Source organism: Mus musculus, chromosome 4, assembly GCF_000001635.26.
Source record: "Mus musculus strain C57BL/6J chromosome 4, GRCm38.p6 C57BL/6J".
NCBI lineage: Eukaryota > Metazoa > Chordata > Mammalia > Rodentia > Muridae > Mus > Mus musculus.
The window spans coordinates 73,630,307-73,647,080 of NC_000070.6; the positions used below are offsets into that span (position 1 = coordinate 73,630,307).

A 16,774-nucleotide genomic window follows, 5' to 3' on the forward strand; every position below is an offset into this window, starting at 1 on the left:
TCGTCCAGGTTCTCCAGTTTTGTTGAGTATAGCCTTTTGTAGTAGGATCTGGTGGTGTTTTGGATTTCTTCAGGATCTGTTGTTATGTCTCCCTTTTCATTTCTGATTTCCTTCATTAGGATTCTATCTCTGTGCCCTCTAGTGAGTCTGGCTAAGGGTTTATCTATCTTGTTGATTTTCTCAAAGAACCAGTTCCTCCTTTGGTTGATTCTTTGAATAGTTCTTCTTGTTTCCACTTGGTTGATTTCGGCCCTGAGTTTGATTATTTCTGGCCATCTACTCCTCTTGGGTGAGTTTGCTTCCTTTTATTCTAGAGCTTTTAGGTGTGTTGTCAAGCTGCTACTGTGTGCTCTCTCTAGTTTCTTTTTGGAGGCACTCAGAGCTATGAGTTTTCCTCTTACAAATGCTTGCATTGTGTCCCATAAGTTGGGGAATGTTGAAGCTTCATTTTCATTAAACTCCAAAAAGTCCTTAATTTCTTTCTTTTTTCCTTCCTTGACCAAGGTATCATTTAGAAGGGTGTTGTTCATTTTCCAAGTGAATGCTGGCTTTCTATTTTTTATTTTGTTATTGAAAATCAGCCTTAGTCCATGGTGATCTGATAGGATGCATGGGATAATTTCAATATTTTTGTTTATGCTAAGGCTTGTTTTGTGACCAATTGTATGGTCAATTTTGGAGAAGGTACCATGAAGTGCTGAGAAGAACGTATATCCTTTTGTTTAAGGATAAAATGTTCTCTAGATATCTGTTAGATCCATTTGCTTCATAACTTCTGTTAGTTTCACTGTGTCCCTGTTTGGTTTGTTTCCATGATCTGTCTGTTGGTGAAAGTGGTGTGTTGAAGACTCCCACTATTATTGTATGAGGTGCAATGTATACTTTGAGCTTTACTAAAGTTTCTTTAATGAATGTGGCTGCCCTTGTATTTGGAGCATAGATATTCAGAATTGAGAGTTCCTCTTGGAGGATTTTACCTTTGATGAGTATGAAGTGGCTCTCCTTGTCTTTTCTGGTGACTCTTGGTTGGAAGTCGATTTTATTAGATATTAGAATGACTACACCAGCTTGTTTCTTCAGACCATCTGCTTGGAACAATTGTTTTCTAGCCTTTCATTCTGAGGTGGTGTCTACCTTTTTCTCTGAGATGAGTTTCCTGTAAGCACAAACATGTTGGGTCTTGTTTGTGTAGCCAGGCTGTTAGTCTATGTCTTTTTATTGGGGAGTTGAGTCCATTGATATTAAGAGATATTAAGGAAAAGTAATTGTTGCTTTCTATTATTTTGGTTGTTAAAGTTGGCATTCTGTTCTTGTGGCTTTTATCTTTTAGGTTTGTTGAGGGATCACCTTCTTGCTTTTTCTAGGACGTGGTTTCCATTCTTGTATTTTTTTTTTCTGTTGTTATCCTTTGAAGGGCTGGATTCGTGGAAAGATAAGGTGTGAATTTGGTTTTGTCGTGGAATACTTTGGTTTCTCCATCTATGGTAATTGAGAGTTTGGCTGGGTATAGTAGCCGGGGCTGGCATTTGTGTTCTCTTAGTGTCTGTATAACATCTGTCCAGGCTCTTCTGGCTTTCATAGTCTGTGGTGAAAAATCTGGTGTAATTCTGATAGGCTTCCCTTTATATGTTACTTGACCTTTTTCCTTTACTGCTTTTAATATTCTATCTTTATTTAGTGCATTTTTTGTTCTGATTATTATGTGTTGGGAGGAATTTCTTTTCTGGTCCAGTCTATTTGGAGTTCTGTAGGCTTCTTGTATGTTCATGGGCATCTCTTTCTTTAGGTTTGAGAAGTTTATTTCTATAATTTTGTTGAAGATATTTGCTGGTCCTTTGATTTGAAAATCTTCCTTCTCATCTACTCCTATTATCCGTAGGTTTGGTCTTCTCATTGTGTCCTGGATTTCCTGGATGTTTTGAGCTAGGATCTTTTTGCGTTTTGCATTTTCTTTGATTGTTGTTCAGATGTTCTCTATGGAATCTTCTGCACCTGAGATTCTCTCTTCCATTTTTTGTATTCTATTGCTAATGCTCAAATCTATGGTTCCAGATTTCTTTCCTAGGGTTTCTATGTCCAGCGTTGCCTCACTTTGGGTTTTCTTTATTGTGTCTACTTCCCTTTTTTACGTCTTGGATAGTTTTGTTCAATTCCATCACATGTTTGGTTGTGTTTTCCTGCAATTCTTTAAGGGATTTTTGTGCTTCCTCTTTAAGGTCTTCTACCTGTTTAGCAGTGTTCTCCTGTATTTCTTCAAGTGAGTTATAGAAGTCCTTCTTGATGTCCTCTAACATCATCATGAGATATGCTTTTAAATCTGGGTCTAGCTTTTCGGGGGTGTTGGGGTGCCCTTGACTGGGCGAAGTGGGACTGCTGGGTTCTGATGATGGAGAGTGGTCTTGGTTTCTATTAGTAAGATTCTTACATTTACCTTTTGCCATCTGGTAATCTCTGGAGTTAGTTGTTAAGTTGTCTCTGGTTAGAAATTGTTCCTCTGGTGATTCTGTTAGCCTCTATCAGCAGACCTGAGAGACTAGCTCTCTCCTCTGATTTTCAGTGGTCAGAGCACTCTCTGCAGACAAGCTCTCCTCTTACAGGGAAGGTGCACAGATATCTGGCCTTAGGACCTCCCCCCTGGCCAAAGATGAAGGCCGAAAACAGGACCTTTCACAGAAGCTGTGTTGCTTTGTCCTGTCACATAAGCTGTTAACTTTTGTAGTGCACACTCTCACCTGTGCAGACTACTTGCGGTGGAGTCCTGGAACCAAGATGGCTCCCGCCGATGCTGAGGCCATCATAACTCTTTTCATGTTTAATTCTTGTCACTTTTGTAGGGGACATAAGTATAGATGGGAGGGGATGTCATACTTCATGGTGAGGTTCATTTTGTGGGTACCTGATACCTGTTGTCTACCCTCCATTTCCATAAGATTCCTGACCCTGAGTCTGCAACTCTCTCTACTTCACAGACAACAGCTCAGCAGCTCTTTCATTATCTGGCCCTGTTGATGGAGGAGCCCTGGTCAGTGATCCACAGACTCCATTTTTTGAGAATACTGCAATAATGGGTTCAAAATTGAGTTGTACGTGGGTAGTAGATGCAATATCAATTGAGAGAATATGAAAAGTTATCTAAATATTTAGGTTTCAGATACTAAAATAGAATGTCTGTCAAGGGACATTGCCACCAAACTCATTTCCTATCTCATCTCATATATAGGTAGAAAGGATTGTTATGTTGGGTCTAATAATGGCCTGGTGATTCACATGCACACACACACACACGCACACACACACACACACACACACACACACACACACACACACACACATATATATATATATATATATATATATATATATATATATATATATATAATCTGTCTACCATCTATCTATCTTTGTTTTTGTTGTTGTTGTTGTTTAGTTTTTTGGGGGGGTTTGAGGGGGGTTTTGGTTTTTTGTTTTTGTTTTTGTTTTTGTTTTTGTTTCTTAAAACAGGGTTTCTCTGTATAGTCTTGGCTGTCCTGGAACACACTCTGTAGACCATGCTGGTCTTGAACTCAGAAATCTGCATTTCTCTCCCTCCCAAGTACAGGGATTAAAGACATGAGCCACCACCGACCGGCCCATCTATCTTATCTTGATCTCTATCTCTCTATCTGTCTCTATATCTCCCCATATCTATGTGTCTATGTATCTAGTATCCATCTATATTGCACTTAACATTCCACGTTGTACAGTTACATCACTCTACGTCTAATTAAGGTCCATAAAGTGTTTATTGTTTAAATGAATCATGACCTAGGGCTCTCTTCTGAGACATACATATATGTTATAGGTCTACAAGAAGGCCAGAAAAGAAGGAAGTTCTACATAGCCTGCATGGTATCATCCTCCCTAGGAAGTGCATGCACTAACTGAGGTAAGAGCAGGGGTTGTCTGTTTTTGGGGGGAGATGTGTTTTGAGTTGATGAAGCTCCCAAAGGGGTCACCTAAAGCCAGTCTGTGAGCCAAGCATAGCTCCACAAAGCACCACATTCCTCTCCCTGGCCCCTTGTTCAAACACAAGATTCTCTGGGCTATACCTAGCTATAGCATAATGCTAAAATATGCAGTCTAACTGACAAAGTCCCCATACTATGTAACGCTGTCAAAAAAATTCGAAAGGCCATAATCTGATCATGTGGTTTAATATCCTTTCAATGACTTAAGGGTAGTGCTGTATAAAATCAAAATCACAAAGCAGATCATATACCTCCAATATCACAGGATATATATTCCTAATTGAAAAAGTTACAGTGAAGAAATACTGAACCAAAGCAAGATAAAAATTTATCTGTGCAAACGCCAAATGCTCTATCTCCATGTCTGTTACCAGCTTTGTTAAGAGCTTTGCTGAGCTGGTTATCTATGCCTCTGATCTCTCTAATATCCTCAAGTCTAAAAGGTAACCTTAAGTTGCAGGTTCTTGTTCTAATGTCTGGGACCCACACATGATCATCTGGGCTCCTCCATAGGGCTTGGGTCACTTCTTCATCTCTGCCCTCTATAGTACTCTAGGCTTTGGTGGGTGACACTCCATTACTGCTATTCTTGTTGGTCATCCCATGGCATTGGCATCTCCAAAAGGCTGGGGACTTCTACTACATGTAGGCTTCACCAATAGCCTCTCAAAGGCTCCCTTCAATGTACCTAGTCACTAATTCTTTGCATGACTTCTTCAGTCCTAATTTATCAACTGCAACTAGGGCTGCACCTTCACACACAGCCTTCCCTAGGTGCTGAAGGCAATGGCAACCCCACAGTCACATCTAACCTCATACCTGGGAACATCTAGAATCTGACTTACCAAGCAAAGAGCATACATGCAATGATCTGAGGCCTTAGGCACATAAGTAGCATAGGGCTGGCTTGTCTAGCCTCAGTGGGAGAGGATGAACTTAAACCTGCATAGACTTTATGCATCAGGGTAGAGGTAATACCCAGGGAGTCCACCTACTCAGAGATCAAGGGGAGATTTGGAGAGGGGCCAGCCTTTTGGGTGAAAATTTATTGATGAGTTTTATATGAAAGAAAAAGGAAAGAAACAGTTAAAAATAAACGAACTAGCCGGCATGGTGGCGCACGCCTTTAATCCCAGCACTTGGGAGGCAGAGGCAGGTGGATTTCTGAGTTCGAGGCCAGCCTGGTCTACAAAGTGAGTTCCAGGGCAGCCAGGGCTACACAGAGAAACCCTGTCTCCAGGAAAAAAAAAAAAAAAAAAAAAAAACGCTCAAATCCCAAAACCAAAACTAAAAAAACGAAAAAAACCAAAACAAAGGACAAAGAACAAAAAACAAAAAATAAATAAATAAACAAACTACAAAACATTAAGAAAACAACAACAACACAAAGGGCCTTCCCTGATAACTCTGAGAGCCAAGGCTCAGCTGCTCTCCACTACCCCTTCATAACTTAAAAATCAGTACCACCTGGATGAATCTCACCGATTACCACGTCCAGCTACAGTATGAGGTACAATCTTGGCAATCTCTGGAACACAGCTTCTTAGTACTCTCAGATCACACTTCCCAGAAGATTTCTCCTCAGTGATGGTGGTCCCTTTATAATACCCTCTAATTTCTATGCATTATTCAACCAGCATCAATTGTCCCACTAACCTCCTCTATTCCTGATTTGAGAGCTAGAATCACATTGAAGTGGAAACTCCTAGTTTTTTGCAAAGTTAATTATTTGAAAGGATGTTTTCTTGAGGCACAGAGGTGAAAGGATGTCTCCCTGAGGAAGACACGGGTAAAGGATGTTTTGCTGAAGCAGAAACAGGTGAAAGGATATTTGATATAGCAAACATGTGAAAGGACCTGTGATGTTGGCGTATAAAATGACTCTACAAACATTAGGGGGAATGAGCCCTGAGCGGTGGTTTGGGTTTCTCTGAGTCACTATTCTTCCCTAAGTATACACAAGTATTGGCTTGCATTACCTAGGGACATTGAGTTATTACAGGTGGTAAAGCTAGCTACCACTGAGAAACCCTCATCCAAGAAATCCTACCTAGATTCCTGCATCAGATGTCTGCTTTGTGGGCTCTCCTCAGGCCAGTTGTCATATCTGTCAGTTTCCTCCTGACCGGATTGTAGCTTCTGGTTTGTGCCTTGTGTGTCTGAGTAGAGAAGGGACCGAAGGTGCCGGTTCGAATGTGGTATCTGCCTGCCTAGAGGACTGGTCTGCATCAACTGTATCCTATTTGCGGTTTGCTATGGACTTAACTGCTGCCAAAGATTGAGCTTGCCTCCTAAAAAGTATTGATGAACAAGTCCACTTCCCCCATAATCTAATAACATTTCTCTTCAAGTACATTTGTGGGATGGCAGGCTAGAGTCGAGGTTGAACCCATTTTAATAATAGGTTGCAATATACTTGATGCCTAATTTGTACTGGGCCAAAGCTGCAGGGTTCTACTGCTTGGTGTACTGGGACATGGCACCCCATGTTCTATTCCATCTTTACCAGCTTTCTGTGTTCAGTGGTTTCATTCATTGCCTATGCTTGGCTCTCCTGGAACTTAGTCTGTAGACTACCTTAAATTCAGCAATACACAGGCCTCTGTCTCCTGAGTCTTGGGATTAAAGGTGTGCCCCACCACGCCTGTACTTAACCTTTTTTTCACCTAGAGCTTGGAATGAGACAGGCTCATCATGAACTCAAAGATCTGCTTGCCTTTGAACCATAGATTTTTTTGTTGTTGTTTTAGTTTTATCATTGTTATGTTTGTCCTTAAGCTCCTGATCACTGTAAACCAAAGAACAAAGTCTATTCTTTTAAAGACTTTTTATAGACTCCCTTTGCAATTTCAAATGATCTCAGTCTTTTCACCTTAGCCTCAAACAGATTCTTCAGACAAGGGCAAAAAGCAGCCATATTTTCCACCAAATAGCAGAAAAAACAGTCTCTAGGCCACATACTAACATTCTTCTCCTCTGAAACCAACCTCTTGAGCCCTACACCCACAGTTCAATTCACTCTCAGCATCAGTGTCATCCATGTCCCTGCTATAATGACCCATCCAGCTCCACTTAAGACATTCCACGGCTTTCCTGATCTAAAGTCCCCCAAACCCACTTTCCTTTAAATCAAAACGTGTTCAGGTCTATGACATCAATATCTCAGTGCTGGTACCAACTTCTGCCTGACTTTGGGTTCCCATTGCTCTAAAGAGACTCCATGTCCAACAACTCTTAGGAAAGACAACATTTAACTGGGAATGACATAGGGGTTCTGAAGTTCAGCCCCATATCATGAAGAGAGGAATCATGGCAGCATCTAGGCAGACATGGTGGTGCAGCACCCGAGAATCCTATGCCTTCATCCAGAGGAGGAAGCCAGGACACCTAAGAAGGTATTGAGTAAATGTGTTAATGTCTGGGCCTTACTTTAGATCCCAGCATATGAGAGAGGGAGCTATAGGCAGTGGATTGATCGGTGTATCACACACCAGAGTTTGGTCTTAGCTTTGTGAGTTGAAGAATGCCCAGGACTAGGTGAATAAACTCTGTCTCATAAAATGAACTTAAATTAATTGGCCTAGTTGTAACTTAGTTTCTTTGGTCATTTTCAGTAGAGACGGTGGGGTCTTGCTATGTAGCCTAGGAGATCCTGCTCACGAGCCTGTTTCTTTCCTCAGCATGGGATGTAGGATTAAAGGCCCCAGGTCAACAATTGAGCCACCCTAAACCCATGGGTTGGGTGGGTCAGATTCAATTAAACTGTAGAGCTTTATAAAGGACCACATTTGCACAGGAGTCTCCTACTTGTAGTAGTCCAGGGAAGTAAGCAGAGCTCCTTGCACCGCAGACTCTTGTGAACACCGGGACACATTAGACCCTAGTTTCCTCACTGAGTTCAGGAAAGGAAGCTCAGGAGACAAAATGCAGGTGAGTTGGGGGCAATTACATTCACTCCTATTTTCTGTAGGATAACTGGATTATTTGTGCCTAGCCACATACAAAATATGGTTAGCTACCTTGAATTTGAACCCATGTCTGTAAATTGAAGAGGTACAACAACTAGATTTATTTTGTCCTTGGGTTTCTAGGTTTTAGCCCACAACCAACTATGGAGCCAAGAATGATGTTAAATTTCTGAGAATCCCCATTCCTCTTAGGAGTGAATGCCATTATGGCCACCTGTCAGACACCCATGTTGTGTGACTTAGGATGGAAAAGTGTAGTTTCACACAGTTTCTCTTGATATCTTATTGTGTCTGAAGCACAGCTGGAGTTGATTAGATTTTGAAAGGGAATTTTTTCCCCTGCCGAAAATGGTAAGAATGTGAACTGGAGAGAGTGAGTGGCTGTGGTCTTCTCAAAGGAGAGGTGCTTCAGTTTCTTTCCTCCACTTGTTCAATAGCTCCTGCCCTGTTCACTGTCGATCCTCTTTGGATTAACCTCACAGGCCTAATCTCCCATTAGAAGAGAATGGACCAGCATCTGTGAATGAGGAAGTAAGGGTGCATTGTTTTAGCTTATGCAACTGGAGGCTGCTACCTGAGTCCATTCACAGCTGAGGAACAGGGATTCCTGTAGCTTGCAACCTGTTTTAATATTTAATTTTTTCCTTTCTGCACAGAGAGAAGATAACCACGTCCAAAGTGTGAGAAATGACAAAGAAGCCAATAGGAGGAGGAGGCTGAGGCAAGAAGGCCAAAGTTCCTCAGGTATTCAGAGTGAAATCCCTGCTCTTCTATTCTCTTGCTCTTTGACCTCGAGTATATGAAAGAGCCCCGAATTGGAAATCTGTAGTAAGGATAGACCAGCATTCAGTGGTCCCTGATTTATGCCCTTGTCCCAGAAGGCTCTGAGTGTCTCCCTGTTGTGGATGTGGTTATGAGTCTCTACAGATCCAACATTCCCTGGTAGCACTAATGCTGTGGATCCCATTGTATTCTGGGACCAAACCATCCCTAAATCTGCAGACACCTATGCTTTCCCAGTGAGTGTACTTCTTGTTGTGAAGAGCAGGATAGGTGCTGCAACAGGGCTGGTAAGACTGTGTTCATAACCACTTGAAAATGAAGGAAGCCATCGTTGGCCAATCAGTGTGCAGGGAAAGTCCCTAAGCAAAGTTGACATGGTCATGTGTGTTACCTTTGATATCCTCATCGCATCCCTCTTTGCCTTGCAGGTCCGTGTGATAGCCCGTGGACTGAGGATGAAATCTGGATCTTGCTGCAAGAGTGGGCAATGGTTGAATATGAACTCGGAGACCCAGGCAATAAGATGCATGCGAAGGCCAAGTCCCTTAGCAGACGCCTCTCTAATCGGGGTCTGAGGAAGAGCAAGAATAGCTGCCTTGATGTGATGGTGAAGATGAAGGACCTGCACACACGTCTTTGTAACGAGAGGCCCCGGGCTTACCGCTTGTATTCGACTTATGAATGGATCCTGTACGAGATCTTGGGCCACCCCAGATCCCAGGGAGGCTATGTGCCAGGTGAGTCTCTTGTGTAGAGGAGATTTTGACGTCCCAGAGAAAAGCATCAGCTGGGCATAGAGCAGAGCACACAAATGCTGCAAGTCCATTTCCCATAGGCCTTTATTTCCCATAGTGGGCTGCTCTGTGTTTCAAACTTCCTCTGTCACTCCAAGGCAATGGAATGTGTTCTTGTTCATACTTGACTCTGACCCAGAGTCCAGACAACCACTTATAGCGCCTCAAAGAGAGTGAGGGTGCCATTTTAAACGCCTTCTCTTTCTTCTCTCCTCACTCAGGTCCTTGGTTTGATGGGCACGGTAACCCACCAGCTTCCTATGCACCTTCCCTCTGCATTGATGGTGCCATCTCTCTAGGTATGCACGTTGGCGTTATCGCATCCCTCACACTAGTGGAAAGCTTAAGGGGAACTCATCACTGATGATGTCCAAGGGTGATGAAATTCTGATTTCCTGTTGGAAGGTTTGGAACTCCCATATGTCCTTTGATATTTTCCCTTGCCTTTGGAGTTGTGTGGGGGATATTATATCACGTTAGGTATGACTGACACTGTTAAATATGCAATGCATTTGCCATTCTTCCTTGGATGACTTTATCACCCTTCTCTGATTGTATCCTTATTGCTATTGTTTCCTTTGGAAAGGAGTCATGACCTAAGGTGACATCCTAGTCAGGAGTTGACAGGAGGTGGGCTTGTCATGGCTGTTCTTTGTCGTCAAGTTGATTATATCATAGTTAGAAGGAAACAAACCAATAAAGTTCTGCTTGTGTCTGCTTTTCAGCCTAACTTTCCAAGAAGTGAAGATATTTAGGAAACGTGTGACATTGGCATCCCATGCCTTTAGTTCCAGTACTTGGGAGGGGGAGCCAGAGGCAAGCACATCAGTGTGGTGTCCTAGATAGGTTGGGCTTAGTGTTAGTGAGCTGTAGGATGGCCAGCACCATGGAAGGAAACCCCAATTCATAAAAGAAACTTCAATGAACTGACCTTGGTTTCACTCGGTGTCTCTGATATTTTTAAATTGAGACAGTGTGGTCCTCCTAGGTTGGTTGATATTGCCTGAAACCTGCCCTTGGCTAAAACCTAAATCTGAACTCCTATTTATTTTCTAAAGCTGAAGACACTGATGAATTCCCAGTGAGTGTACCTCTTGGTATTAAGAGCCTGGTAGACTCTGGATCCTGGGCTCTCCTGCAAGTGTTCCCAATGTCTTGATAACAGAAAGTAACCATTTTTTTGTCAGTTCAATGTTCAGGGAGAATCCCTGAGTAAAGGTGACAGGTTCGTGTGTGTGACCTCTGATATATTCATCTTGCCCCTCCGTCTCTGCAGGCCCTTCCTTTAGCCCATGGACCGACCCTGAAATCAAGATCTTCCTGCAGGAGTGGCAAGTGGTTGAACGGGAATTTGGCCACCCAGGCCAGAAGATCAAGCAGAAGAGCAGTCTTGTTTGCCAGCGTCTCTATCATCGAGGCCTGTTCAAGGACATCCAAAGCTGTTTGGACCTGATGTGGACCATGAAGGATCTGCACTCCACTCTCAGTAGAGAGAGATCAAGGACTGTACCCTTGTTTTCTCCTTATAGAGATTATCTGGAAAGGATCTTCGACCCCAAATGTCAGAGAGGCCATGTTCCAGGTGAGTCTCTTCTGCACAGACACTTGGGGTTCTGTAAGTGGTGGCATCAGATGGCCTGTCCTTCATGAGGACAGAGCTGAGCAGACTATGGAGTGAAGCCCCATTCCCACAGGGCTGTGTTGTTGCATACAGCACAAACTCTGGCCTCCAGTGTCTAACTTCCTGTGTCACCTCAAGGCAATGGAATTTGGACTTGTTCATAGTTGACTCTGACCCAGAGGACAGGCAATTACTTAGAGTGACTCAGGGAGAGTGAGGGTGCCATGTTTATGCTTTCTCTTTCTCTCTTTTTTCTCCTCTCAGGTGTTCAGTATAATTGGTCTGGTTACCACAGGCCTTCCTCAAACCCTCAAACTCCAATGGTGATGCCATCTCCTGTATACCAGCCTTGGGATTATGGCATGGCTGCATCTTCTGGTCAGCTTCCCTGGATCCCATTACTAATCATGTCCAGTCAGGACTTACTGGTTCCCAGATGGGATGCCTGGAATGCCACCTATCCATTGCCAGTTCAACATGTATTTCAGGCCTCTCTCCCTGGAGACAACAACTTTCAGCTGCCGTGGTCACCTCGTGATGAGAGCTCAAGTCCTCAGTGAAGACATGTGGGGACTTTTCTTTTTCCTCTGAAAACCACTAAGAATCTTCCAGCACTGTATGGATCCTCAATGTCTCTATTTTATTGTAAAGGAAATGTGAAATCAAATAAATTATTTTGACACAACTCTTTGCTTTTTTTTTTTTCATTTTTTTAATTGGGTATTTATTTCATTTACATTTCCAATGCTATCCCAAAAGTCCCAAACACACTCCCGCACCCACTCCTCCACCCACCCACTCCCACTTCTTGGCCCTCTTGTTCCCCTGTACTAAGGTATATAAAGTTTGCATGACTAATGGACCTCTCTTTCCACTGATGGCCAACTAGGCCATTTTCTGATTCATATGCAGCTAGAGACAAGAGCTCCGGGGGGGGGGGGGTAACTGGTTAGTTCATATTGTTGTTCCACCTATAGGATTGCAGATCCCTTTGGCTCCTTGGGTACTTTCTCTAGCTCCTCCATTGGGGGCCCTGTGTTCCTTCCAATAGCTGACTGAGCATCCACTTCTGTGTTTGCTAGGCTCCGGCATACTCTCACAAGAGACAGCTATATCTTGGTCCTTTCGGCAAAATCTTGCCAGTGTATGCAATGGTGTCAGCATTTGGAGGCTGATTGTCGGATGGATCCCTGGATATGGCAGTCTCTAGATGGTCCATCCTTTTTTCTCAGCTCCAAACTTTGTCTCTGTAACTCCTTCCATGGCGTTTTGTTCCCAATTCTAAGAAGGGGCAAAGTGTCTACACTTTGGGCATCATTCTTCTTGAGTTTCATGTGTTTTGAAAATTGTATCTAATATCTTGGGTATTCTAACATTCTGGGCTAATATCCACTTATCTGTGAGTACATATCGTGTGAGTTCTTTGTGGTTGGGTTACCTCTCTCAGGATGATGCCCTCCAGGTCCATCCATTTGCCTAGGAATTTCATAAATTCATTCTTTTTAATAGCTGAGTAGTACTCCATTGTATAAATGTACCACATTTTCTGTATCCATTCCTCTGTTGAGGGGCATCTTGGTTCTTTCCAGCTTCTGGCTATTATAAATAATATGAACATGGTGGAACATGTGTCCTTATTACCGATTGGAACATCTGGATAGATGCCCAGGAGAGGTATTGCGGGATCCTCCTGTAGTACTATGTACAATTTTCTGAGGAACCGATGGGCTGATTTCCAGAGTGGTTGTACAAGCTTGGAATCCCACCAACAATGGAGGAGTGTTCCTCTTACTCCACATCCTCGCCAGCATCTGCTGTCACCTGAATTTTTGATCTTAGCCATTCTGACTGGCGTGAGATGGAATCTCAGTGTTGTTTAGATTTGCATTTCCCTGATGATTAAGGATGTGGAATATTTGTTCAGGTGCTTCTCTGCCATTCGGTATTCCTCAGGTGAGAATTCTTTCTTCAGCTCTGAGCCCCATTTTTTAATGGGGTTATTTGATTTTATGGAGTCCACCTTCTTGAGTTCTTTATATCTATTGGATATTAGTCCCCTATCTGATTTAGTATGGGTAAAGATCCTTTCCCAATCTGTTGGTGGTCTCTTTATCGTATTGACGGTGTCTTTTGCCTTGCAGAAACTTTGCAACTATATGAAGTCCCATTTATCGATTCTCGATCTTACAGCACAAGGCATTGCTGTTCTATTCAGGAATTCTTCCCCTGTACCCATATCTTCGAGGCTTTTCCTTACTTTCTCCTCTATAAGTTTCAGTGTCTCTGGTTTTATGTGGAGTTCCTTAATACACTTAGATTTGACCTTAGTACAAGGAGATAGGAATGGATTAATTCCCATTTGTCTACATGATAACCGCCAGTTGTGCCAGCAGCATTTGTTGAAAATGCTGTCTTTTTTTCCGCTAAATGGTTTCTGCTCCCCTGTCAAAGAACAAGTGACCATAGCTGTCTGGGTTCATCTCTGGGTCTTCAATTCTATTCCATTGGTGTACTTGTCTGTTGCTATACCAGTACCATGCAGTTTTTTTTTTTTTTATCACAATTGCTCTGTAGTACAGCTTTAGTTCAGGCATGGTGATTCCACCAGAGGTTCTTTTATCCTTGAGAAGAGTTTTTGCTATCCTAGGTTTTTTGTTATTCCAGATGAATCTGCTGATTGCCCTTTCTAATTCGTTGAAGATTTGAGTTGGAATTTTGATGGGGATTGCACTGAATCTGTAGATTGCTTTTGGCAAGGTAGCCATTTTTACTATATTGATCCTGCCAATCCATGAGCATGGGAGATCTTTCCATCTTCTGAGATCTTCTTTAATTTCTTTCTTCAGAGACATGAAGTTCTTATCATACAGATCTTTCACTTTTTTAGAGGCACCCCAAGGTATTTTATATAATTTGTGACTATTGAAAAGGGTGTGGTTTCCCTAATTTCTTTCTCAGCCTGTTTATCCTTTGTGTACAGAAAGGCCATTGACTTGTTTGAGTTAATTTTATATCCAGCTACTTCACTGAAGCTGTTTATCAGGCTTAGGAGTTCTCCGGTGGAATTTTTAGGGTCACTTATATATACTACCATATCATCTGGAAAAAGTGATATTTTGACTTCTTCCTTTCCAATTTGTATCCCCTTGATCTCCTTTTGTTGTCGAATTGCTCTAGCTAGGACTTTAGGTACAATGTTGAATAGGTAGGAAGAGAGTGGCCAGCCTTGTCTAGTCCCTCATTTTAGTGGGATTGCTTCCAGCTTCTCACCATTTACTTTGATGTTGGCTACTGGTTTGCTGTAGATTGCTTTTATCTTGTTTAGGTATGGGCCTTGAATTCCTGATCTGTCCAAGACTTTTATCATGAATGGGTGTTGGATTTTGTCAAATGCTTTCTCCGCATCTAACGAGATGATCATGTGGTTTTTGTCTTCGTGTTTGTTTATATACTGGATTAGTTGATGGATTTCCATATATTGAACCATCCCTGCATCCCTGGGATGAAACCTACTTGGTCAGGATGGATGATTGTTTTGATGTGTTCTTGCATTTGGTTAGCGAGAACTTTATTGAGGATTTTTGCATTGATATTCATAAGGGAAATTGGTCTGAAGTTCTCTATCTTTGTTGGGTCTCTTTGTGGTTTAGGTATCAGAGTAATTGTGGCTTCATAGAATGAGTTGGGTAGAGCACCTTCTGTTTCTATTTTGTGGAATAGTTTGTGACAAACTGGGATTAGATCTTTTTGGAAGGTCTGATAGAACTCTGCACTAAACCCATCTGGTCCTAGGCTATTTATTTATTTATTTATTTATTTATTTATTTATTTATTTATTTATTTATTTATTTTGGTTGGGAGACTATGAATGACTGCTTCTATTTCTTTAGGGGATATAGGACTGTTTAGATCGTTAACCTGATCTTGATTTAACTCTGATACCTGGTATCTGTCTAGAAACTTGTCCATTTCGTCCAGGTTCTCCAGTTTTGTTGAGTATAGCCTTTTGTAGTAGGATCTGGTGGTGTTTTGGATTTCTTCAGGATCTGTTGTTATGTCTCCCTTTTCATTTCTGATTTCCTTCATTAGGATTCTATCTCTGTGCCCTCTAGTGAGTCTGGCTAAGGGTTTATCTATCTTGTTGATTTTCTCAAAGAACCAGTTCCTCCTTTGGTTGATTCTTTGAATAGTTCTTCTTGTTTCCACTTGGTTGATTTCGGCCCTGAGTTTGATTATTTCTGGCCATCTACTCCTCTTGGGTGAGTTTGCTTCCTTTTATTCTAGAGCTTTTAGGTGTGTTGTCAAGCTGCTACTGTGTGCTCTCTCTAGTTTCTTTTTGGAGGCACTCAGAGCTATGAGTTTTCCTCTTACAAATGCTTGCATTGTGTCCCATAAGTTGGGGAATGTTGAAGCTTCATTTTCATTAAACTCCAAAAAGTCCTTAATTTCTTTCTTTTTTCCTTCCTTGACCAAGGTATCATTTAGAAGGGTGTTGTTCATTTTCCAAGTGAATGCTGGCTTTCTATTTTTTATTTTGTTATTGAAAATCAGCCTTAGTCCATGGTGATCTGATAGGATGCATGGGATAATTTCAATATTTTTGTTTATGCTAAGGTTTGTTTTGTGACCAATTGTATGGTCAATTTTGGAGAAGGTACCATGAAGTGCTGAGAAGAACGTATATCCTTTTGTTTAAGGATAAAATGTTCTCTAGATATCTGTTAGATCCATTTGCTTCATAACTTCTGTTAGTTTCACTGTGTCCCTGTTTGGTTTGTTTCCATGATCTGTCTGTTGGTGAAAGTGGTGTGTTGAAGACTCCCACTATTATTGTATGAGGTGCAATGTATACTTTGAGCTTTACTAAAGTTTCTTTAATGAATGTGGCTGCCCTTGTATTTGGAGCATAGATATTCAGAATTGAGAGTTCCTCTTGGAGGATTTTACCTTCGATGAGTATGAAGTGGCTCTCCTTGTCTTTTCTGGTGACTCTTGGTTGGAAGTCGATTTTATTAGATATTAGAATGGCTACACCAGCTTGTTTCTTCAGACCATCTGCTTGGAACAATTGTTTTCTAGCCTTTCATTCTGAGGTGGTGTCTACCTTTTTCTCTGAGATGAGTTTCCTGTAAGCACAAACATGTTGGGTCTTGTTTGTGTAGCCAGGCTGTTAGTCTATGTCTTTTTATTGGGGAGTTGAGTCCATTGATATTAAGAGATATTAAGGAAAAGTAATTGTTGCTTTCTATTATTTTGGTTGTTAAAGTTGGCATTCTGTTCTTGTGGCTTTTATCTTTTAGGTTTGTTGAGGGATCACCTTCTTGCTTTTTCTAGGACGTGGTTTCCATTCTTGTATTTTTTTTTCTGTTGTTATCCTTTGAAGGGCTGGATTCGTGGAAAGATAAGGTGTGAATTTGGTTTTGTCGTGGAATACTTTGGTTTCTCCATCTATGGTAATTGAGAGTTTGGCTGGGTATAGTAGCCGGGGCTGGCATTTGTGTTCTCTTAGTGTCTGTATAACATCTGTCCAGGCTCTTCTGGCTTTCATAGTCTGTGGTGAAAAATCTGGTGTAATTCTGATAGGCTTCCCTTTATATGTTA

At 41.8% G+C, this 16,774-nt stretch overlaps 1 protein-coding gene across 1 annotated transcript; it reads left to right on the forward strand.

The window, feature by feature from the left end:
• Positions 1–5,478: 5,478 nt before the first annotated feature.
• Gm11236 (predicted gene 11236) lies at positions 5,479–11,857 on the forward strand. Its single transcript, NM_001277531.1, has 6 exons — positions 5,479–5,517; positions 8,632–8,719; positions 9,187–9,495; positions 9,774–9,851; positions 10,829–11,134; positions 11,438–11,857. The coding sequence occupies exons 1-6, from the start codon at positions 5,479–5,481 to the stop codon at positions 11,731–11,733; spliced, it is 1,116 nt and encodes a 371-aa protein (NP_001264460.1). The 3' UTR covers positions 11,734–11,857.
• Positions 11,858–16,774: the final 4,917 nt, after the last annotated feature.